We start from the raw sequence: 23,412 nt of genomic DNA on the forward strand, positions 1-23,412 counted from the left end.
AGTCCAAATGCTTTCTGGAACTCTGTCAGGCTTGGTGGTCTCACCACTTCCTTGGGGAGCCTTTTCCAGTGCACAACCACCCTCCAGGTGAAGAACCTTTCCCTAACACCCTACCCAAACCTCTCCTGACACAGCTTCACTGGTCACCACAGAGAAGAGATCAGTCCCTGCCCCTCCTTTTCCCTTCGTGAGGAAGTTGTAGACTGATAAGGTCTCGAGGAACAACAGGCTAAGTTGTGCTTTACTGCAGGAGCACTGGCCCATGGGAGCCCGTGGGCCACTGGGTCCCATGACAGCTGGTCAGTCTCTGGCACAAAATGCGAAGCCCTGCCCAGTGCTACCATCTCTCTGGGGACTGGTGCAGCTGTGCCACATGCATGCCGGGTGGCTGGGAAACGCAGGGTGCCCAGCCCCTGAAGCCAGATGTTCATAGCAGTACACTTGGCAGGAGTACTTCCGTGAGTCCCCCGCATACCAGCTGGGCTTTCAACACAGATCGTAAGACCCAGACTTCAGTGTGCAATGTCCTATCAGCTCACCAAAGGCTATGAATTTGTATTACCTGCAACTCAGGAGCTAGTGTCTTTCTATTAATACTGCTTTGGCAATTGGCTTTAATTTCTTTCATGAAATGTGATGTAGTTGTTGTAAGACAAGCACACCATGAGCTGGACAAACTGTGAGAGGATGCTCTTTCACACACTGCTGTATTTAACAGAAATCTCACTGCTGCGGTGCAGTGATGCACTGACTACACTGCTCAAATCCCAGCGATATTACAGAATTCAAGTGGGGAGCAGACCCATAGGTTATTTCTTTCTTTATATAAATTACTTTATTTGCAGTAAAAGAAAGCATTGGTATAAAATAGCCTTTCAAATTCGGCAGTCGTTTGCTTGCTGTGTCAGCAATATGTGTGAAAGAAAAGGCATGCTCCGTAACCTACATTTCAAAGGTCACAGTGCTACTGCTACAGGCTTCTGAAAACCACAGTTGGAGCCAGCATCATGGTTGGTCTGAAGATTTGGTCTGTCTTACTGGTTATACTCTACCGTTTCTGTCAAAGATGTGTCCCATGTGGAATTTCAACACATGTTGAAATAGGTAAGACATATTCAAAATGGATTTTCTTGTGTTTTGTATTTCTTGTGAAGAGAAGTAAATTCAGATTCAGCTGGAAAGCAGAGAGAGGAAATAATGTTAAAGTAATGAGCAGTCTACATAATTTTAAAAATGTGAATAACAGGAAAAATGAGTAGTTTGATTTTGCAGTTTGAAATTTTACTGGTTTTTATAAGTAAAGTGCTTGAATTGACTTGGGTTGCATATTTTTCTGTCTCCTAAAACACAGGCATTATGTAACTGGAATGTTTTTGTCTGTGAGTCGTATGCAGATAGGGTTTGGTTTGGAGAAAGAAAAGGAATGCTTTAGGCAATTCGTGGGATTGTTATATTTAAACTAAAGAATAACAAAAGTCATTTGTGGTAGCTCTGTTTTCAAATCACCCTGTATTAATTATGCCACACCTGCATAAATAGATAAAATTCTGTAATGTGTTTGTATCTGTGATTAACGTCATAAAAATTTTGTTTTGTGTCTCTTTCTGGTAGGTTGCTCTCTGTAGTCAGAACAGCGTAGATTTGTAGAGAATGAAGGAGAGAACTGAGTGAACATCAAAATGGAGAAATAGTTCTGTTTTGAATTTCTTGTTTGCCTGTGCTATTTTTAAAATCTGGCTTCTTCCGTAGTTATTGCAAGCACAAATACGAGCAGTGTGAGGTTATTCTGAAACAGCTACTCATAATAACTGACAGTTTTAATTGTTTGTTCTTCTCTTTTTGTTTCTAAATCCATTGCTCAAACAGATGGTAAAATGTAGGATGTTGCCTTTATTCAGGTAATTTTCTCAGACTTTAGGTACTGAATACATGCAACTTTGAAAAATTTCAAGGCTGGGATCATTCATGGTGTTTGGGACTGGAGTGTGTTCCCTTACTGAGTGTTGTACCCTTGGTCAGCATCCTGGAACAATTTGCTTTTCCTAACAATGTGTCAAGAAACCCATAATAATCTGTAGGAGAAGTCATGGTGCCTGAGGTTAGGCGAGTGTACACAACTCTGCAAGCTCAGGACACTAATTACCAAGTATGCACTTCTGAGGAGTTGAAATAACAGATTTGCCAGAATAGAGTGTGTTTGGAAAAAAAAATCTGCAAAGAGAAACAAGCTTACAGATCTGTCCCAAAGCAGTCATTCTTTTTTTGTAATCGAAGGAGCATGTTGCAGAAAACACGCATTTATAGATCTTGGTTGTCTGAGGAGTTGTGTGTACACTGAACTATTGAGTCATAGTTTACAACAAATTTTGTAAATTACATTAAACTCTGATCAGCTCTGATGCTGCTAAAATGAGTTCTCTTACTGTTGTGCACATAGAAGTCTATAACAGTAAGATGAAAATATTTGCAAAAGTAAAACACTGAGTATTCCAGGAAAACAAAAACAAGCAAACAAAAAAAACCCCAAACAACAAACTGTAAAAAGGAATTCCTCTCACTTAAAGACAGCACCAAATAAATCCTGGACAGATTTTTGAAAGTACTTTTAAAATGATGGAAAGCTCTGCCTGTTCAGAATGTTGATCGTGTTCAGTGTGCTTGGCAGAGCTGTGCTGTGTCCTACTTGCATGGCCGTGCCTGGAGGCAGGTCTGAATGGGGAAGCTCTTCACCCCTAGGGGCTCCTGTCAGACTTGTGAGGCTCTGTGGAACTGTGGGGATCTGGCATAAAATTCCTTGTGACGGTGGAGTTGTAGAACCTGGGCCCACTTGAGTAGTGAGAGAAGTGTGGGGGAGGTGTGAGGCAGAAAAAGCAAACTGCCAAACTGAGGCTCTCCCACACTGGAATCAGAGATGTGTGTAGAAATGTCTGAACCTTAAAACTTTAGATTATTATTTATTATTTTGTTGTTGTTGTTTCTCTTCTGGTGCAAGGCTGGTCTTAAAGGTCTTAACTTACTTGTATAAGGATGATTAAATCACTGGATAAAATTCAAAGTTAAAGATCTTTCGAACCCACACAGTTTTGTCAAGATCTTATTCACGAATGAGTGGATTGTTTTGGCTTTGGTGGGGGGAGTTTTTTGTTTGTTTGTTTCGTTGTTTGGTTTTTTGGGGTTTTTTGTGATGTGATTTATTTGCTAAGGAACAAATTAACTTCAGTCTTTGTAAATAGCTTTAGAGTCAGTGTTGGGTGTTTTTAGAATACTGTTGATAGATTATTCCTGGGATCTAATATTAATAAGGAGGAGACCTCGTTAAAGAAAAGGATGTCAGTTCGTTTCATTCACTTGTTATGACAGCTAAATAAAGATTTTTGGGAGTAAGAGTATCTGCCAATTCAGTAAATAAATACTGTTATTTACTGTGATGACTTTAGATTTTTGTTACTTTTCATGCATGTTAAAAATTAATCAAACCGTTAAACATCCACATTGATTCCCAACATACCTTTTTCACTGCTAAGGGCAACAGTGAAACTTGAATACTGTACAGCTAGAACTTTGTGGTCCACACTTCATATGTGCTGGGTGTGGTCCTGTCATTTCACTGCTGTAGCTCATTTCTGGACATGGGGAGTTCATTTCCCTGCGATTTCAGCTTGGTTGGTTAGCTTGGGAGCTGGGGATTAGAGAGAGGCTGAAGATGTGCCACAGAAAGAGCACTTCCTTATTAACTCCCTAGGTGAGAAAACACATCCTCTCACATGCACACCATTGTGAGAAATGGTGTTTCATGCAGGTGGCACTTGGCTTGGGTACGAAAATGTGTTGTGTTCTGGTTTTGATAATGCTTCTAACAAAACGTGGGCCTGGACACAATACCTATAAATCAACAGTTCAATATATTGTTTTTCAGCACATAGAGCTCTGGAATTTTTCACTAAGCATGAAGGGAGTGTTAATTACAGACAGGTAGGAAGCATATTATTGCTTAGTTTTGTACACCTTTCTTCTGAATGTTTTGTTTTCTGTCTTCTTGCCTTTCTTATTATTCTCAGTAATGCCTGTGTCAATATTGTGCTCAGACTGTATTTTTACCGTTTTTTATTGAAAATAATTTGACTCCTGAATATTATTACAGGAATATAACAATGTGTGTATATATATACTTTGTGTGGTTTCTTGCATGTTTTCCTATCTTCTTTCGTCATATTCTGTGTGAGTGGTTGTATTAGAAGAATCAGTAGAGGATTTTGGAAATGGAGATTTAATAAAACTAAGGACAGCAAAATGACAGCAAGGTTTTGTGCACCACATGGTGTATTTTACCAAGATGATAGTTGTATTTTGCTGGATATTTAGAACATATCTTTGATGTTGGTAGTAAAATGTAGTTTTGTGCTGTGCAATAGCCTTCTGATTCCTTTTTACCCCCATCCTTTACCCAGTTATTGCTAAACCACCAAGATGCTTTTCAGGCTGGGAGCATTTATCCTGATGCCTTTTATCCTCCAATCTGCAAACGTGGTAAGAAAAGCTTTGTAAGTCCAAATTATAACAACTGCATTTTTACGTGCAAATCCTGCAGAATTTAGTAGGGTTGAAAATGGTTATGTTGTAAGAAATGAAGTGTGGCCAAAAATGATTTCCCGCAAAAACTATCCACCATTTTTTGTTAGAACCTTTTGGTAGAACTTTATAATGAAGTAACACATTTGAAAATGTTTTAGAAAGTAACTCTTGGGTAAATGTAACTATTTAATGGGTGGGGCAACTTGATAGAAGGATGCTGTGTGACTAAATTAGGTCAGATTACTGAGTACTGAGAGGACAAAATGGTCTTTTTTATATAAGTCTTAGGGAAGGCCTAAAGCTATTTCTGTATTAAAAAGTCTTAGTTTCTATCAGATCAGTCAAAGAGAGGATAGGAGAATCTAAAAATCCCACAGCAACAAAATAGGGTAGGACTTGCTGGGGGTAGGTGGGCAAGTGTTAATAGCATCCCAGTTTAAAGTCCTTTTTTTCCAGAGTGCAGTCTTTTGCCTTTTACTGTGCCTGTTGGAAATTAATGTCAGTCTTAATTTTGCTGCTTGCAGATCCAAAGTTTGCAGTACAAAATTTGCACCCTCTTGCACTAGCTGTAAAAAGTATGTCTTGACCTGCAGGTTGTCCCCTGGTTTTTCAATTCTAATAGGTCAGCTCTTGATCATAATCAACTTCTTCAGCAACATTAGAGCTACAAAACAGCCAGCTAGGCTTTGCTGTAGGATATTTGCTACTGAAATGGTAAATCTGGATAGTGAGCAATTGGCAAATGGGATAAAGAGCCTGTCCTCCAGCTACAAGCTAACAGCGTGTTTAGGCAAATCCCAGAGACAGGGCAATGATAAGTACTTTGTGTGAGGATATCCAGCCAATTGATTGTTGAGATATTAGTGGAAGTTTAAAATATTGGAAGTAGCTTACCTTAGTGGGCCATGCAAATTCCATTAATTTGGGGTGTACTTAGGATTTTTGTTTGGTTTAGAGCCAAATCACATAGTTGCAGCCAAACTTCTCGTTGTTTCTCAGACACAGGTTGTTGATGCTGCCTGTTGGTTATGCCAACTACAGGCTGCTTAGTTTGTATCCTGATGTGCTCAGTTCACATCCAGATCACCTCTCTGCTCTGGCATTTAATACTGGTTCTGTCTTCTGTCACTTATGGGGTCACTGTTCTTTGTTTTCTGCCCGGCTCTGCCAGCTTCTTGTCCCAAATTTCAGTCTTGCTTTCCTTGTTTTCATGACTGATGTTCTCCTGGGATTTTTTTCAGTTCCTACTTCAGCTTGTCAATATCTGCCTATCTCGTCTTTCCCTTCTAAACATTTTGACCTGTCTTATACCAGGCCAGTGGTCAGAGCCTCTCTATCTGCAGTATCCAATCTTCATTCCTTCACTTACGTTGGAGTCCATCTTGCCTTGTTAGAGTTGGACCACTTGTCAGCAGTGTCCTTAGTCAATGTGGAAGAAATAGGTACCTCTGCAGACCTGAGCTGTTTTAACGGAGTGTGACTAGATCAAGAACAAAGCCATCCAGAACAAAGCCATCTAGACTGCCTTTCTGGGCAGGAGACAGGCTTAGATGTAGAAGGCACTCTGATTTTGGCCAAGCAAGTACCATCCTTCTTTTATCTAGTTTAGCCTCGCTGTAAAATGTCACTGCTCTCTCAGTGCTTAATCTACCCTAATATTGTTCAATTTCACATTACTGCATCAACAAACATGTGCTCTTCCTCCAAGAGTACTGATGGTCTGAACAGTCTCCTGCCTACCTTCTTCCCCCTTAGAGAATTTAACATTGTGCTGCTTGGTCTGTTTCTGTCAACATCCCTTTGTACTTAGCTTTATGTAGGTACACAGAAATCTTTAGGCAAGGTCACTGTTAGATCCTACACAATCTTTTCTGCCTAAATTCAAGTGACAGTCATAATTGATTTTTCAAAAGAAACCTGATTTTTCCTCCTTTCCTCCCTTTTTCTCCTCCTATACCGACTGTATTTTGGCTAGTTTGCCTTTCTGTTGAAGATGATGGTGGTGATAATAATGACATTCATAACCCTCCTCTGCCCTGTGGAAATTGATACCTGTCAGAAAACATAATATTTTGAGCTGGCTGCCATTCCCAACAGCTTTTCTGCCATACAAGCGGATGCATTAATTTAGTCAACAGCTTCTCCGTCAGCTCTCTTTATCCTCTCTGCTTGGGAGGCAGCTTTTCATTGTACTGTACCTACTCACCGGCTCAGAGAAAAGGAGCAGCCACAAAATTTTCAGATGCTTCAAACCAAAATCATAGAAGGTAAATCTAGTATCTCTTTTGATAGTATAAATCACATAAAATAAGTATCTTTTGGCTCTTTCATTAGATAGAGTGCAAAATGTATCTTCTGTATTATACGAAATTGAACAAAAGTCTGTGGGGTTTTTAATGGAGAAAACTCTTTATTTTCCTTTTTTCTTTTTCATTTTTCCCCAAAGAACAAATCAAATACTGATATAATTTTATTGCAATAGGAATGTTCCATGATGTATCTGAAGACACTCACTGGTCACCATTTCTCAAAGCAAGTATTGACTACATCAGAAGGAATTATCCTCAGCCTTGGGAAGAGGTAAGAAAATTGATTAACTTTCTCTTGATTGACTTTGCTTTCAACTATTTTCTTCACCTTCACTAGTTGTAATTTCATCCTTTGTGAGGTGTAGAAAAACCCAACACTTTTCTATTAAAATCCCTGCTTGTATAGGAGCACTTGAAATCCTGTTTTAATCTTTGCCATACAAAAAATTTACAGTTTCCATATAAAGTCTGTCAGTTATCTCCACTGTGTTCTGGTGCTTATGATACCTTTCATAGGTCCAAACTTTTAAATGTGGTTGGTGGTCTTGCATTCCTGTGAGATCTGGTTGAGGGTTTGCCATTTGAAAACCAGACGTCTTTTAGAACTCTCATTTGTGAAATCTTGAACTTAGTCCAGATTTGCTCTTGTTAATGGTCTGTGAGCTATGAAGGAGGAAAGGAAAAACAATTTGTCAAATGTGAGAGTGCAGAAGAATGTATTTCTCTCCTCTGTGTGGCTACACAACACCCATGGTGGCAGAGGGAGTTCACTCCTTGGAAGTTTTTATCCTTGGTCCAGGAAAACAGTTTAGTACACATTTAACTCAAAGTATGCAAATTACCCTCACATCAACCATGTAATTCTATGGCCTTGGACTGTATAAAGTGCTTAGAGCTTCTCAAGTTACAAAAGTTGACCACAGCATCAAGCAATGAGTGGTCAGCACTCTTGTCATGGTAAATTCTTGGATCGTAAGAGTTTCTCACCTATCCTTGTATATACATACATGGATATAGGTGAGAAACATACATACATGCACATCCGTAAAATGCTAACATTTTCTTAAAGACAGGAGTAAAATTACTGGTATTACTACAAATGGATTGTTGTTGTGTAGGCTACAGAGAAGCTGGTGGCTTTCCTGTTTGGAATTGCTTCACATGTGGTGGCAGATGTTAGCTGGCATAGCCTGGGCATTGACCAAGGATTTCTAAAGGCCATGGGAGAAGTAAGCCTGCATTGTTTTATTTATTGATACAACTGGATTTATTGGAACGGATAACTTCATTTTGGACTGCGGTGGGGAGGAAAGAGAAAAGCTGGAGTCCTGTTTCAGGAAGATTTTTGGAGAGACACAATGTCACAAACTTCGTAAGAGTGACGTTCGTCAGGTTTGGGACCTGTAAACATTAGTGTTGCTTGGAGAGTTTGTTTCTGCTCATATTAAAAGAAACAGGCAGTTCTCTTGTTTTTCTCTTTCTCCAGATTGATTTTCATGGTTCATACTCAGAAGCTCACAGTGTTGGAGATTTTGGTAATGTTTCTGTTTGCCAATCATAGATCCTTGTATTGGAATAATTAGTCCTCTTCAAAACCATGGTGGTTGATTCTGTCTCTTATCCTGGGCAATGCAGGAGTAAGAATTGCATATGGACACTGTATTCTTGCCCTTCCCCATGGCTTGCAAAGCCCTGCTGTACCCATCCTTATGGTCCAAGTTTGAGGAGATGTGATAAGGCACATGGACATTTGGATTAAAGCCAAAATGCAGACCAAAGGATGCTAAGATTTAGATGGAGTCACTACTGTGATTTTAAATTGTACATTATTCTCTGGAGGTATAAAATGTGCAGCATACTTGCAGGTGAACCATTTGTGTATTCTAAATATATAGCTGGCAAATCTGCCACATAAATACATATAGAAGAGCCATGCATAGCTTCATCCACAGTGTTATTCATGACAGAAACTTAACAGGTTTTGTTTGTTGGGTTATGTGGGGTTGTTTTCATTCTTTCATCCTCAGGAGGAGATGTAGTGAGTCAGTTTGAGCTGGACTTCAGTTATCTGGCATCGAGTTGGTAAGATAATGAGGTTGCCTTCTTTAATATTTAATGTTCATTCTGTATAATCATATATAATATAATCACATATAATATCACAATTCTGTATTGATCTGTTTTAACAAAATGATGTCCTTCTTTATTTTTCTTTCAAAAGAAGCACTTGCAACTATTTTAAATGTTATGAGTTTGGTATTCCTTATATGCATATTTACTGTTCCTTGACTTAAAAAACTGGAAGGACAGAAGAGAGTTTTATGTATAGGAACACGGCAAAAAAAGAGTAAATTATTTATCTCTGAATTTATAAGCAGTTATATATTAAATAACTAGTGAAAACTTTTTGCTGGAATGTCCTAGCAGCTAGTGAAATAACTCAGTCAAGTGGCAATCTAAGTGAGATTTACTTAAAGTTTTGGAAGTTGAAGATGTTGAATTCAGACAGTTTTAAAAGCAGAAAAATGAGCAGAAGATTTAGATGCCCACTTTTTTTTCCTCACAGTTGCATGTGCAATCCTGGTCTCTCTGGTATTTGTAAATCTTCATGACCTTATGCAGTCTTTTGAAATTTGGAATATTTTATGGGCTGTTGTTATTACAAGAACTTTAATCTTTTATTGGGTGATGTGGAACATCTGTTGTTGTAACACATTCTTTTTTTTTTTTTAGGTATGTACCTGTCAAAGACCTAGCAGCTATCTATAAGGAATTTTATGGAAAAGAGATCATAACTGAAAGCACAATTGCTGAATGTACTTATCTGCTGTTTTTTGAACTGTAAGTTAAATATCTCTACCTGGGCTTTTGTAAGTGAAACGTATGTAGGAGAATTATGATAATCATATTTGAAACACCTTATGCATTGATGTCAGCAATATAGCTCCCTCCTAGACCCCAAAATCACAGAACATCTGAATTTTTTTTAATGACTAGGATTAAAATTTGGACTATTTAATGACTGTTAAATTAATTATTACACCACAGATGGTGAATCTTGACTATTTAATGCATTTATACATGTAACATATTTATGCCTATTTATTGGATAACAGCTGTGTCTTTAAGTACCATTGCACTGTTGTGCGTTAGCAATATAATTATCATGTACTGAAGAAGTCTCTAGATACATGCCTTACCTACATTTTATGTAGATCCCTTCAAGTCCAAGAATAGTTGAAAAGAGACTTTGGATATCTGGCAGCGTCTGCTTTTGAGTATCCTGAACAGCTTAGATGTATCCTGTATTTCAGTTAATTATCAATAGTCACACAGCATTTACAAAAACTGTGAATCCTGCAAAATTAAGGGCATTAAAGTTTTTATTGTTACTTTTTACATTACAACTTCAAAAATGTATTAACAACCAACATGGAAATATAACGACTTGCATAGTATTTACCATATAGGACTTTTGAAAAGAACTGTATAATAATTAAATATTAAATGAAACAAATTTTATTTCTGAAATTTTTTTTCAGGCATGGAGAAAGGCTTCTTGTTGGCAAGGTTGGTCTCCTGTTTTCTTTATAAAAATGAACATACAGCATGGAGACAATGTGATTCATCTTCCTGAGCATATTGCCTGTCTCTTAGCTTTTCCCAACATTTGCTAGTAAATCTACATTTCTGGTGGAGAAGTTCCATGAATATTTCCTTGGAGGAGTGGATGACATGGCATTCTGGACCAACAACATTTTTGAGCTGACGAGCCATATGCTAGAGAATGGAGCCAGGTATAGTGTGTGCCCTGACCTATAGAACACAGTAGTCAAGTGCTGACACCCACTTAATTGTTCTTCTTAAGGCAGGTTCTTTCCTAGAAGAGGTGCTGAGCTTTAGATCCTCACTTGGACAAAGGGATTTCCATGTCTGCCTTTTACCCAGGCTCACAGGATTATGCAGGCCTTGATTTTTCTTTTGTTACGTGTTCACACTCCTTTGCCCTGGCAAGCTGCTGGCATGCACAGGTGATACTTAGCAGGGAAAATTTGGGGCGTTCTTTAAGACATACTCAAGGCTTTGCTTAAATGTTGCATAGCCATGCCCTGAGGTTCTGCCTGGACTAGCAATCTGGGCCTGCACCTTCTGGCTGCTGCCATCAGTCAGCAAAGATGTCCCTTTTGAGGGGAGGTCAGGTGTTACCTTCAGACCCTGAAGGCAAATAGAATTAGAAAGAATAGGAATATATACTCTAGTGTTTAAGCTCAAGCTTCTACTCACAATTTCATATTTTTATAGAAGTTTAGCCTTGTATGGCTCTCTTACAAATGTAATCTTTCGTAAATAACTTCAGAAGACCAACAGTGGCAATTAATCCACCCATTTATATGGAAAATATCACTGTTGCTATTTTGGGAAATTATGTTTGAAATACAGAATGGTACAATCTGTTACATTCTTTGTTCCTAAATGGCACTTTCATTAAAAATGCTTTAGATTCATATAGATAACAGGGCATGTTACAATAAGTTTCCCTCAAGAGCTCTGTAAAGACATATGATACTCATACAGAACCTAATCAAGGTCATCAGATAAATATCATAGGGGTTTCTAAGGGTTATGATGATGCTCTAATTTTGATTTTCTTTAAAAAACTGATGACTTCTAACAGAGGAATCAGTAAGGATAAAAGTTGTATTTTTAGTTTCACTTCTATTATGGTAAAATCTTTAAAGTGCATTCTGCGTATTTTTCTTTAGTAGCTGCTACCTGCCTGAGAACCCACTGTTCATAAACTGCACAAAGGAGCACAAGGACAACCACGTGTAAGTGTAGCTCTGACAGTTTAAAGCTTTAGTAATGAAAGGAGAGTCTTCTGCTAATGTGGACAGTGAGCTACTGAAAATTAGAGATATTTTGGGTTATCTTTTTGAGTATGAATTTGAGATTCTCTTAGTGTGAATAACTAAGTTCTGTGTAAAGGAACTGCAGAACCTAACAGAGACTTTTACCTCAAGTCATTAGTTCAGTTATATTAATTCTTATCACTGTCTTCTTTGTTTTAGCAGAAACAAACAATCAAAACATGAACATCACAAGAATACAACTTCTTTGCTTACAGAAACACTTGAGAAGAATATAAACTATACAGAGAGAGGAGTTCAATTCAACATACAGCCTTGGGCAACAGTAAGTGAGAAGTAACAGATGTGTCAGGTAAAATTCATCTCTATATAAAATTGTTTTCATTGCTGTCTGAAATGCTGCATGATGGAGCAGGGTCTCTGGATGTTAGCAGTAGCTGTTAATCTATATATGTACGTCATAAGTACTCAATTTTTACACTTTGCTTATTGTATAGTGAAGTTAGAACACATCCTGCAGTGCCAAAAAAGACAAAATATATAGTTAGTATTTACATTTCACAGACATATGATTGCTTTTTTTGGGTTAAGAGCTCTCAGCAAGGCATAACAGTGAACGATTAGTAGTGCTCCCTTTAGTGCATACAGATTTTTGTCTTTCTAAAATGGTGCTTATGATCTGAGTCAGACTCCTCTTAAATCCATGTGGTGATTTCCACTGTTGGTGACTTGATTTTTGAGGTGCCCCAAAAAGTTCTAGAGTTTCGATCTGTGTTTTAGCCACTGTTGTGTCTCTTTATTATTTTTATTACAGAAATCCCTCCGCTTGATAAACCATGCTTTTAAAACCAATGTGTGGAGAGCATTAGGAGCTACACATCAGAAATCTTCTAAGCACATCTCCAAGCCAGCAGCTTCATATTTTCTGACTTCACCCTATGCTAGGCTTGGATGGTTGGTAATTTTTTCATCCCACCTTCCTCTTGATTTCTTAAAATTTTGAGTACACACCAAAATATTATTGTTGATCCTTTGGATACTCTTTAAAGGTGAGAGTGCAAAGCTGTAAACATCTGATGGAATGGCTTATGTTGTATGTTCAGAACAGCAAGTTAACCTGTAAGATTTTTCTTTTGGATGTTGATCAAGCTCCAAATGGAAGGAACCAACATTAGAACTAACACTGGCTCTAGTTCTGGGCAGTATAGGATTGTTGCTACCCTTTTTTGGTCGTGGGTTGATGTTTGTGCAAAATTAATTGTCTGTCATGAGTTGATGACTGATGATGTCTAGTGAGACTTCTTGGAAATACTTGAGACTAGTAGGGAGTTCAAAGATAGATTCAGGACAGAGAGAGGCATATTCTCTCTCCTTGCCAATGAGGTTCTACTTTGACCTGCAACAGGGAAGAATAATAAAACAAATTTGCATTGCTACTTATCTAACTTATTCTGTCTCAAAATTTGGATTTAATTCTTGAGTTTACTTCATACTGGCTAAATCAACAGTAGTTAGTTCTTTCCATGTTTCCTCTCTAAATTCCAACATGTTACTACTGTAACTCTTTTGCTTATCTCAGATGCACTAATGGAAGATGATTGTTCTGGTTTTACTTAATTCAAGAAAACATAAATAAATATATGATATAAAAAATTCTGTGTAGATTTTTACAAAACTATATGGGGAAACACAGGTCCTGGTTTATCTGAATTATGGGGGTTTTTCCCACTAATGTTGTGGTAGTCTGAAAGCTAATGCTGATATTGTTGACTCCCTTGCTGTACAGGGCACTGATCTCAGCTGACCTAAACCAGGATGGATATGAAGATCTGGTGGCTGGAGCACCAGGGTACAGCACCATGGGCCATGTTCAGATAGGAAGGGTGTATGTGGTCTACAGCAACCAGTCAGGTTTGCCACCAGAGGACATGGATCTGGATGGGAAAGCTGACCAAGTACTACAGGGTCATCAGGTAAGGGGTCAAGGCAGATATTGGTCACTTAAATTTTTTTGCCTGAAAACTGGTGAATTTTGACTGAGCATTGGTATCATTAATGTGTATGAGTATTATTCCTGAAATACTGCTCCTGATTAAAGATGTCATATGCTTTTCAAGAAAAATAATCATTATTAAAGTTCCGGGAACAATTGAAGTGATGGTGATCTGTGGGTTCACTTCCATTACTGTGCCAGATAAGTGAGTACTAGACCATAAAGTGCCCTTAAATAAAACTAAGGTTGTGTCTCTCTAAGCCACAGTATAGCTCATCCTGGTCCCTGCATTTAAGAAAATATTGTGTTTCCTGTCCTTTTTAATCTAAAATTATTAATTTGAGATGTTTCAATTCCTTTGAGGCTACATTTCTTCATTAATTGATAACTTCTCCCCAAATCATTTTGTCTGTAGTAAGAGTATTGAAAAAAAAAAAGAGAAAACTGATTTGACATGATAGTGGCTGGTTTGTAACCAAGAAGTAGTAGCAAATGACCCCTTTGAGTGTTAAATATGATCCTCTGTAGAAAATACCTTTAGTCACAAAGAATATAATAGGGAGGAATGAGCTACATTTCATTTTAATTTGTTTCTGTGGTTATAAACTGTGAAGTAACAGCTGCTGTCTTCTTACAGAGTGTTTTACTGGTTCCCAGTCATAATGCTGTCAACAGGAAAGACCATAAGCTTAACATCAATGGTGCACTGGACTCAGAAGAGGAAATAGCAAAGCAGCACCATATTATGTTCTGTTGTCCTTCATTTTAACACAACCGACTTTGAGTTAGTGTGTTGGCATGGGGGTTATTACTTAGAAGAAAAAAGAATTGTTGGGATAGACTTTTGTCATCTATTTCCAGTCTTCCCTGTGCAAATGTGCAGTAGGTTTTCATGGTTTTGACTTGAAAACATGAGAGCAATCCCTTTTCTTTTAGCCTTCAGGAAGATTTGGTTCTGCCTTGGCAGTCCTGGACTTCAATGAGGATGGAGTGCCAGATCTGGCAGTTGGAGCACCTTCTGTGGGATCTCAGTTTCTTACTTACAAAGTAAGCTACAAACATGGGTTTGTTAGGGTTTTTTTTTAACTCTCCAAACTGAATGTTTTTATTGATACATATTTTTTTAAACATTGAAATGAAAGAGAGAATTTCTGTTGTTGCTCAAGGTGACTTTGTAATTTAAACAGATGTTTATAACCTTTGTGGGTACTTTGACTGGAGCAACAGCAATGACAGCTGCCTGTATTTCTCTTTCAGTGGCCTTTTTGCACATTAGAAATCCAAACCAGATTGCAACTTTGCAGCACTGACATGCTGGAAATGTAAGGGGCCATTCATGAAATACAAATGTACCCTTTATATTTAGGAACAGAGAGTCTGGAATGGACCTCATGGGTCAATGAGTTTTGTCATATGCTGTCACAGGGCAACAAATGGTAACTAAAATGTGATACGAACACAGACACACTTGCTAAAATAACCAAGTTACAGAGGCTTAATGACTTGCAGCTTACCAGATAAGCCCATATAATGGTCCCTGAGTATTTCCAGGCCATGCAAACTGAGAGGTAAAATGTTTTGATTTAAACGATATCCATTAAGCTTAAAACTCTTCAGAATTTTACATACTAATTTAGCTGCCTGAATAAGAATTTAAGTGCTTTTATTTAGACTCACCACTTGGAAAATTGTGTGCATCTGTTGTGCCTGGCACTGTTTGCCATTGTATTAAAAATTAATAAAATTTGAGCCATCTGAACGTGTGTATTGTGAGTATAAATTATACACTATACTGCCCTTGCTCCTTACACATAGTGTGATGAAAATGTACTTCTCTAGTTTGTTGCTTGGTTACAGCAGTACCCATTACCCATGGATATTCTTAGGTTTGGGGTGGGAAAGAAAATAATATGGGAAGGCTCTGAGAGGGAAAATAAAGTTGTATGAATAGCCCTTGCAGAACTGTTCCACTCCTTGTGATTGGCCTTGGATTTAATACTTGGTACTGACATGTAGGTGGTCTCATGCCTCATTTGCCTTTTATGCCCTTTAGGGTGCTGTATATGTCTACTTTGGAACTGAGGGAAGAGGCTTGGCACCCGAGCCAAACGTTACCATAACTTGTCAGGTATATTGATAATGTAATATCCTGTTTATACTATCCTGTTAGATAGGCTGACACATGGGCTACACAAGCAGGAGGTGAGATAAAGGGGAAAAGAGCTTATGCGCTTAATAAAAAAAAATGTTAAAATCTAACTTATCGTTGCAAGGAAATTTAGACTGAGGGGGATGGAGTAAGCAGGTGCTTGCTTAGATTGGTTGTATGTGGGAAAGACATTTATACCCCAGTGCAGGGGAGGCAGCAGGGTGAATAGCAAGGTGCATAGCCCTCACAACCAAAAAAAGCCAACAAAAAACCAAAGAAAACAAAATTGAAGCCAGGGACTGGGAGGGTAATTTGGTCAGAAGCCAAGTTAGCTCTTTAGAATTAAGTTGCTCTATTTTGCTACAGAATTGATGGTTTAAGTTTTATTTCGGGCTTAAACTAACTGTTTATTGCAGTATTCCTACTGTAATCTTGGTTGGTCCCTCCTGGCAGCTGATGTTGATGGGAATGGAAAAGCTGATCTGGTTGTGGGCTCTCCATATGCACCAGGTGGTGGGAAGCAGAGAGGATTTGTGGTTGCATTTTACTCTCATATCAACAGGAGTGACCAAGGTAATATTTATTGAGTAAATTAACCCTCCCATATTTTATGTGACTGTTCATTTGTTCCTAATTAATCCTGGGATAATTCAGGCTTGGAGTGATCTCAGAGGCTGTCCCTCCTGCTCAGTAAGGGATAGCTGTGAAGCCTGACCAAATTGCTCAGGGCTTTGTCCAGTTGCATCTTAAAACCTCTAATGATAGAAATTGCACAGCCACTCTGGGCAGCTGCTGTACTTCTTGGCAGTCCTCATAGGGAAAAAAATCTCTTGTTACAGCCAGTATGAACCTTTCTTGTTTCACTTTATGTTCATTGTCTATTGTCTTCCCACCATGCATAGTGACCTCATAGGCATGGAAATCATTGAACACCCCTACTAAATTTGCTCCAGTTTAACAACATCTTTCCTGTTACTGAACAATATATTATAGGTGTGATTTAGGGAACAATCACTTCTCTCAATGTCTTTGCCATGCTGCTGCTTATATAGTTTAAGGCACTGTTGGCTGTCTGCTGTCAGAGCCTCACACTCAGGTCTCTGCCCACCAGGATCTCCAGGGCCTTTTCCACGTGGCAACTCCCCAGCCAGTCTGTCCCTAGCTGTATCACTGCAAGGGCATCTCCTTTCCCAGGGTTAGGCTTTGCATTCATTCTCACTGAATTTTGTGAGGTTCCTGTCAGCCTGTTACTCTAGCTTCCTGGGTGCCTCTGAATAGGACCACTCCCCTGCAATCTCCTGTAATCTGCCAACTTCACAAAAGGGCATCTTGTTGCCTTGTCTAAATCATTTATAATAAAGTGTCCAACGGGATGAGTCAAAAGATTGATCCCTGAAGGCACTCCACTTGTTGCAGGCATTCAGAGAACAACACATTGTTCTCCGCTCTTGTCAGGGTGATCATCTCAACCAGGTTTTTCCCATCTGGGTTTCTGTCCATCCAGACTGCAGTGTCCCAGCTGGGATGCAAGAACATTGTGGGAAACTGTGTTGAAAACCTTTGCTAAAGCAATGGATTCAACTATGTATTGTGAGTCCAGGGTAGGCTGGTTCCAGGTTTCGAAAATTGCAAATGAACGTCAACAAATGAATCTTTATCATTCTGTACATTCCTTCATGTGGCTAAAGAGGAATGCTACAAGTGAATATAGTTAATGAGTACAGGTGATGAGGTTTCTAGTGAATGAGGAAGGAAATGTCATAGATGGAGCTAAATAATAAAGCTTGAGCAGCTTAGTCAGAATCATGTAATTGAGATTTACAATAATGCTTAATTGTTGCAGCTTATTCTAATTCATGTAAAATTAGAAACCACAAGAACATGGGTTTCAAAACACTGCTAACTGACATTTTTGTAAAACCAAAGCACAGAATGGGTTATTTAAATTATAGCCAGAATGATTTGAAGCTCTCCCACCCAGCACCCTTGAAGAGTTACAAATTCTGATAAACAGTAAGTAGTTTAGGGCAGGCTTGAGTGGTAGCTTTCACGTACTTCATGTAGGCTTTTGGAAGGATTGAGAAACAGGCTGTGTCAAATAAAAGCTTTCACCAGCCAGCAGAGCTGCAGGGTGAGTAAGCAAAGTCAACAATTACTGGTGCCATGTTATGGGCAGTGTAACTTTGCATAGAGAAACTTGTTGTCATAGGGTGAATCAGTGGATGATTGCAAATGGGTTTTTCAATGCCAGGGCACACGAAGATTTAACTCATATTTTTTTCTGGTCTCTCAGGACTCCTGTCAGTACAGGATGCCAACTGGATGATGGAGGGGGAAGAAAACTATGCTTGGTTTGGATTTTCACTTGCCAGCTGCCACCTGGAGAACATAACATTATTGCTGATTGGTAGCCCTACATGGAAGACTTGTTCTAGGTATGTTGTATGTGACAGCTTCTGTCTCCTCCACTCTGCTCTACTTCTGCAAGGTTTAAAATTTGAAATAGATTAGACTTCCAGCTTTTTAGGAAGTTTCCTTTTTGTTCTGCTTAGAATACTTTCATTAAATTTGTATTTTTATGCCTTCACCCTTCCCTATGAAGACAAGGGTTTTTAGACCATCTCTAGGGCAGGTCTCTGTTATTTAGAGACACTTAAAAATTTCTTGGGTTTTCTTGGGGAGGAAGAGGGGTCACAAAAATGCTGATGGGTAAGGCATGCCTTAAATAATTGTATGGATAGCTCTTACTTTGAGAGAGCATTTTTAAAAGCAAATTAAACACGAAGATGTCTTGGATGATAAAAAAGTGGATAGACAGACCAAGTGTGTGCTCTAAATATTGTGTAATTAGTTAGAACAAGTATGGGAATTACTAAAATAGATTTCTAGAATTTGTCAGGCACTATTATTGCAAAGTAAAAGGGGAAAACATGTACAATAATATGTTGTTACATACAAATTTATTTTGCATTGTAATTGCATTGTCAAGCTGCAAGACCCTCTTGTCGGATGTCAGACAGAGTGTTGGGAAGGTGTACGGGTATAACCCACCAAGTACAGAGCGCTGGTTTGAGATAACTGGAGACAAGGTAGGGCTCCTTCTTTAGTATGGGACCTTGTGAATAATTTGAAGTAAAGTGACATTCTGTAGAAATTACATAGGTGTTTTAAAAATCTGACAGGAGATGGGCAGAATGGGTTTGTCTCTGGCCAGTGGTGTGATGTCTGTGGCCGGGAACACAAGAAAAGTTTTGGTGGTGGGTGCACCTACTGCAGGTATGTCCTGAAAATTGGAGACCATTTCTGCTTAAGGATGTTTGTTTCTGTAGGACTCAAGGAGAGATACAATGTTTAAGTTAGAAAAGGGACCTTTGAATTGCCATGAAATTAAAAAAAAACAATTAGAAATCACTGTAATCACCTGTATGTGCCTTACACGTAGAGTCCTCTCTACTGTGCTTCAACTTCAGTGGGTCTTTTTCCTTCCTTAAAATGGGCTTAACAACATTACTGCTTTGCATTATTTATGTAACAGTGATTTGCTAGCAGACTGCATATTTCTTGGAAGTGAAACCACACAGTATTTTGTCCTCACTCTGGCAGTAGACAGTAGGGAACTGAGGATGTCAAAATGCAGAAGTCTAAGTTGAATCCATTTCTCCCCTGGTACTGTGACTAAAAGATTTTTTTTTTCCTATGCTAATTAGTGTTAAAGCCATATAATGTTTGATGTTATTTGATACATTATATTATCCATTTTATGTAATGCCAGTATTACCTATAATTTTAAGTACTAAACTTGAGTTCCTGTGTCTGATGCTCAACATCTGTTATTTCTTTTTTTTTCTTCCAGACAGCCTGTCTAGGATTTTATTTATGTCCTCAGTGCTGCATCAAGCTGGACTGGCTCTGGTATATGACCTGTCAAACAGCACCAAGCCTTCTTTGCTCAGCACATTCAGTGGGGACAGAAGGTTTTCTCGTTTCGGAGGAGACATTTACTTAAGTGATCTGGATAATGATGGGCTAGGTAAAGCTTGAATCTAGACCAGAAGTGAAGGGTTTAACTTTTGGCAACAGGAAAATTGGTCACCTACATACTCATACAAGTGCTAACCACAGTCTGCTTTCCCAATTGAATTGTACCAGTATTCCACTGTGCCTTACAGGGAGGCTTCTGTAAAATCCCAAGCAACTCAGTCAGAAATTGAAACATTTTAGCTGCCATCATTAATAGAAATTGTGGCATCTAGAGGCATGTAAATGCCAGCTCTCCCATGTTTTGATTTAGCATTAGTTCATTTCTGCTGTGTCATGTCCTCTTTGTAATATGTGCAGATGAAATGATTGTGGCATCCCCACTGCGAACTAACGGTGTCACCTCAATCCTGGCTGGTGCGGCAGCTGGCCGCGTTTATATTTACAACGGCAGACAGGCATCCTCGGGGAATGTCACAGGCCACTGCACATCATGGACATCTCCCTGTCCTGAGGACTGGGTAAGAATCAGGAAAGTGAATTCTGGACATGAATTTAGAATTGTAACTAATTAATCACATCCAGTACAAATACCAAGTGTGTTCTGCCTTGGTTCCAGAAAACAGAAGGTTTTCTCAGGTTTCTGAACCTCTGCAATTTGGCTCCTCCTGTTTGTTATTAAATTACTTTGCTGTTTAGAGCCAGGGTTAACATACTGGTCTTCTACTCTCCTCCACTGACTTTTTTTTTTCCTCTTTTTTTTCTTCTTCAGGCACAGTATGTTCTGATTTCTCCTGAGGTAAGTAACCAGAAAACAAACTACTGAGAAAAATTAAAAAGTCCTACTTAAAAAAAACCCCTAGCAGTATTATAACCAGCAATGTTATTTTATAGGAACTATCAAGATTTGGGAGTTCCATTACCACTGTGAAATCTGAAAGAAAGGTGAGAAAAATTACTGTTGTTGGCTGTTCCATAACATCCTTCTACCTCACTTGAATATACTAGCTAACACTTCACATGTATCTTACACATTTTCAAAAGTCTTAAGTTCTTTACATAGTTAATTAAGTCACTCTCTGAACTGGTAATTAAACCCATTTTATAGGTTGATGAGCTATGGAGTAGCCAACATTTTGGCACCTGAATTGAAAGGTTTGAATCACTTTAAACCAGCCTGAATTATAAAGTGCTTAGGAGTTTGTTGAAAGGTTCCATGGGAAATGCAGCATAGGTGCCTCCTGCCTTTACTGTTCATGCCTGCCTGTATGCAAAGTGGATGCTCAGCTGTGGAGCAAACCGAGCACCCAAAACCATTCCTCTCATTTAGTCTTTACAGGTTTGCTGTCCTGGCTATCACTTGCAGTGAACACTGTTCATATGTCATGTGTTTGTAAGCATAGAGAGGTCCAATTCTTACCTGACTGATTTAGGATGTGTTTGCATACCTGTTTCTCTTTGTTTCCCTCACATGCCCAGTTTTTTACCAAATGCCAATTGCTACATTTCTATAATGCACTGAGGAACCTTTTTTCAGCTGGAAAATTACTTAGTGCTTGTTCAGCTGAGTTCCAATGTTCTGCTCACTCTGACATCATCTCCATGAGGACTAGGGTTCTCTGTGTGAGTACAGAGGAAGCCTCAGTACTAGGCCGAGGAGGTCTTCAACAACTGGTATTTGACTTCTTGTGTTAAAACATGCAATGGACAAGCACCTGGAAATTCTTCTCAGCTAGGTTAGGGTGCATAATCCAACACCTGAAACAGAGGCACTGCTGAGTGCAAGCGAGGCTATTCTCCAAGCATTTGTGTTCTGTTGCTATGGCACCACTCTAGTCCACACTCCAGCTTCATCTGTCTTGATATTAGCTCTGAGAAGCAGTTTATATGGGCAAGAGATTTATTTCATTTGTTCCAGCTTGCTCCAGTTCCCCAAATGAAATAGTATGGCAAACAGACTTTAACTGCTACTCTGATGAGGTGGGCTGCTGCCTCATTTCCCATCACATTTCTGTATGACACTAAGGAGATGGTCAAAATCCATGGGGGAAGCTTAAGGCAGCCATGCACCTACAGTTACATTTTGCTACCTTTGCTCTTTATCCCTGCAGAAAGAAGTTGTAGTGGCAGCAGAGAGAAGTTCTGCAAAAGCTCGGCTTGGTGGAAGGCTTTTTGTCTACTCACTCTAAAAATGCACAGTAGCCTGGAAGACCAGGGCACACGTGGTCTTCTAGTGAAGAATCTCTGTAGTATTTGTGCTACTTTCCTGAACTCACGCAAACCAACAGACCCCGTCAGCAAACTTTTGCTGAATTCTGTGGTGGGCAGCAGCACCGCTTATCTAGAACAAACAAGCTGGTCTGAAAACCTTTTAGAGGTTGAAATGAGCAGGCAGCTGGATTTTTGGTAGTACTATTTGGCCGTATAAGGAATATCCAGTGGCCACCTTCTTTACTGGCCAGATTCGAGTATCTTCTTGACAAAACTGGGAAACTGCAGCACATCATTTACAATGCCTTACATACTGTGATAAGGATAAGGATTCTAAGTTATGGGAAGTTACTGAAAAAGTAATAAGCATGGAGCAGCTTTAAGACTGACAGAAAGGTGAGTGCTGGTTCAACAAGACTGTCTCTCTCTCCCTCAAGCCTTAAGGCCTGCACTGAGGGTAGAGTGCAGCTTGGATCTCCCAGGGAAAAAAGAACAAGCAAGACTAATGAAGTTTTAGGAAATGCTTTTGCAATTGTGGCTGATTACTCTGACATCCTTTCTGCTTTACTGTAAAATTCCATGACCATGGTAACATAGAATTGTTAATGGCTTTTATTGTTAACAGTATTGTCTTTAATACTAATTTTGTATGATGCAGGTTTAACAGAGTGTGCATCAATTATCTATTAAACAACTTGAGCAGCAGAATGGGTTGATCCTATTATTACCAACACTACTTTGTAGACACATATGTGTATGTGTTTTCTCTCTCTTGCCTCCTTCACAAAGGCAAAGCATTATTTTTATTTTAAATAAAATAGCACAGAATTCTAGGTCATACTCCAAAATCAAACACTTCAACTTACGTTCCTAGGAATTCTCTTTAAAGGATGTTGCTTTAAGCAAATCAAAAAAGGCAAGGTGAACATTAGCTTGATGTACAATGTGTTCTGGCATCTACTTTAAGGACTTGCCCAAACAGCAAAACACTTTAAAAAAGAAGTTAAATCTGAACTTCGTGACAGAAGTAACTGGATAGAACTGGGATTGCAGTGCTTACCTTACAAATCTGTTAACTGTGGTACAAGGCAAAACAAGCAGTGCACCTTTAAGGGCAGAATAAAGGTTTTCTTTTCAAATCAAAATTGACAAAACCAGTATGTTCTGTAGCAATTCCATTCTCAACATACACTCTCCACTCGCTTTTGTTTTTTCTATGTATGATCTCCACATAATTTTATTGCACTTGACTGCATTTTGATTACTTGAATTGTAAGAAAACCCTTAAACATTTGTGTATGTCTGTAAAGAGAAAAAGCAGTCTTGTAGACA

The 23,412-nt window shown here is 38.8% G+C and overlaps 1 protein-coding gene across 15 annotated transcripts; it reads left to right on the forward strand.

Moving 5' to 3' along the window:
- Window positions 1-143: 143 nt before the first annotated feature.
- Window positions 144-22,788, forward strand: GPLD1 (glycosylphosphatidylinositol specific phospholipase D1). 15 transcript variants are annotated; one of them, XM_010402921.4, is made up of 25 exons: window positions 146-1,104; window positions 3,917-3,972; window positions 4,449-4,527; window positions 7,055-7,152; window positions 8,000-8,110; window positions 8,368-8,416; window positions 8,909-8,963; window positions 9,615-9,722; window positions 10,424-10,451; window positions 10,539-10,678; window positions 11,645-11,710; window positions 11,951-12,074; window positions 12,564-12,703; window positions 13,536-13,722; window positions 14,679-14,789; window positions 15,796-15,870; window positions 16,308-16,464; window positions 18,185-18,326; window positions 18,881-18,980; window positions 19,074-19,167; window positions 19,745-19,921; window positions 20,230-20,390; window positions 20,642-20,668; window positions 20,764-20,814; window positions 21,981-22,788. In XM_010402921.4, exons 1-25 carry the CDS (start codon window positions 1,008-1,010, stop codon window positions 22,056-22,058), a joined length of 2,511 nt encoding a protein of 836 aa, XP_010401223.2. In that variant the 5' UTR covers window positions 146-1,007; the 3' UTR covers window positions 22,059-22,788. The 15 variants fall into 15 exon arrangements, 13 of the variants coding, with proteins under 13 accessions (XP_039406190.1, XP_019143405.2, XP_019143409.3 ...); XM_010402922.4 differs by having other exon boundaries at window positions 11,954-12,074; XM_019287861.3 differs by lacking the exon at window positions 4,449-4,527 and adding an exon at window positions 1,867-1,898 and having other exon boundaries at window positions 1,040-1,104.
- Window positions 22,789-23,412: the final 624 nt, after the last annotated feature.

Source organism: Corvus cornix, chromosome 2 (genome assembly GCF_000738735.6).
Source record: "Corvus cornix cornix isolate S_Up_H32 chromosome 2, ASM73873v5, whole genome shotgun sequence".
Taxonomy (NCBI): domain Eukaryota; kingdom Metazoa; phylum Chordata; class Aves; order Passeriformes; family Corvidae; genus Corvus; species Corvus cornix.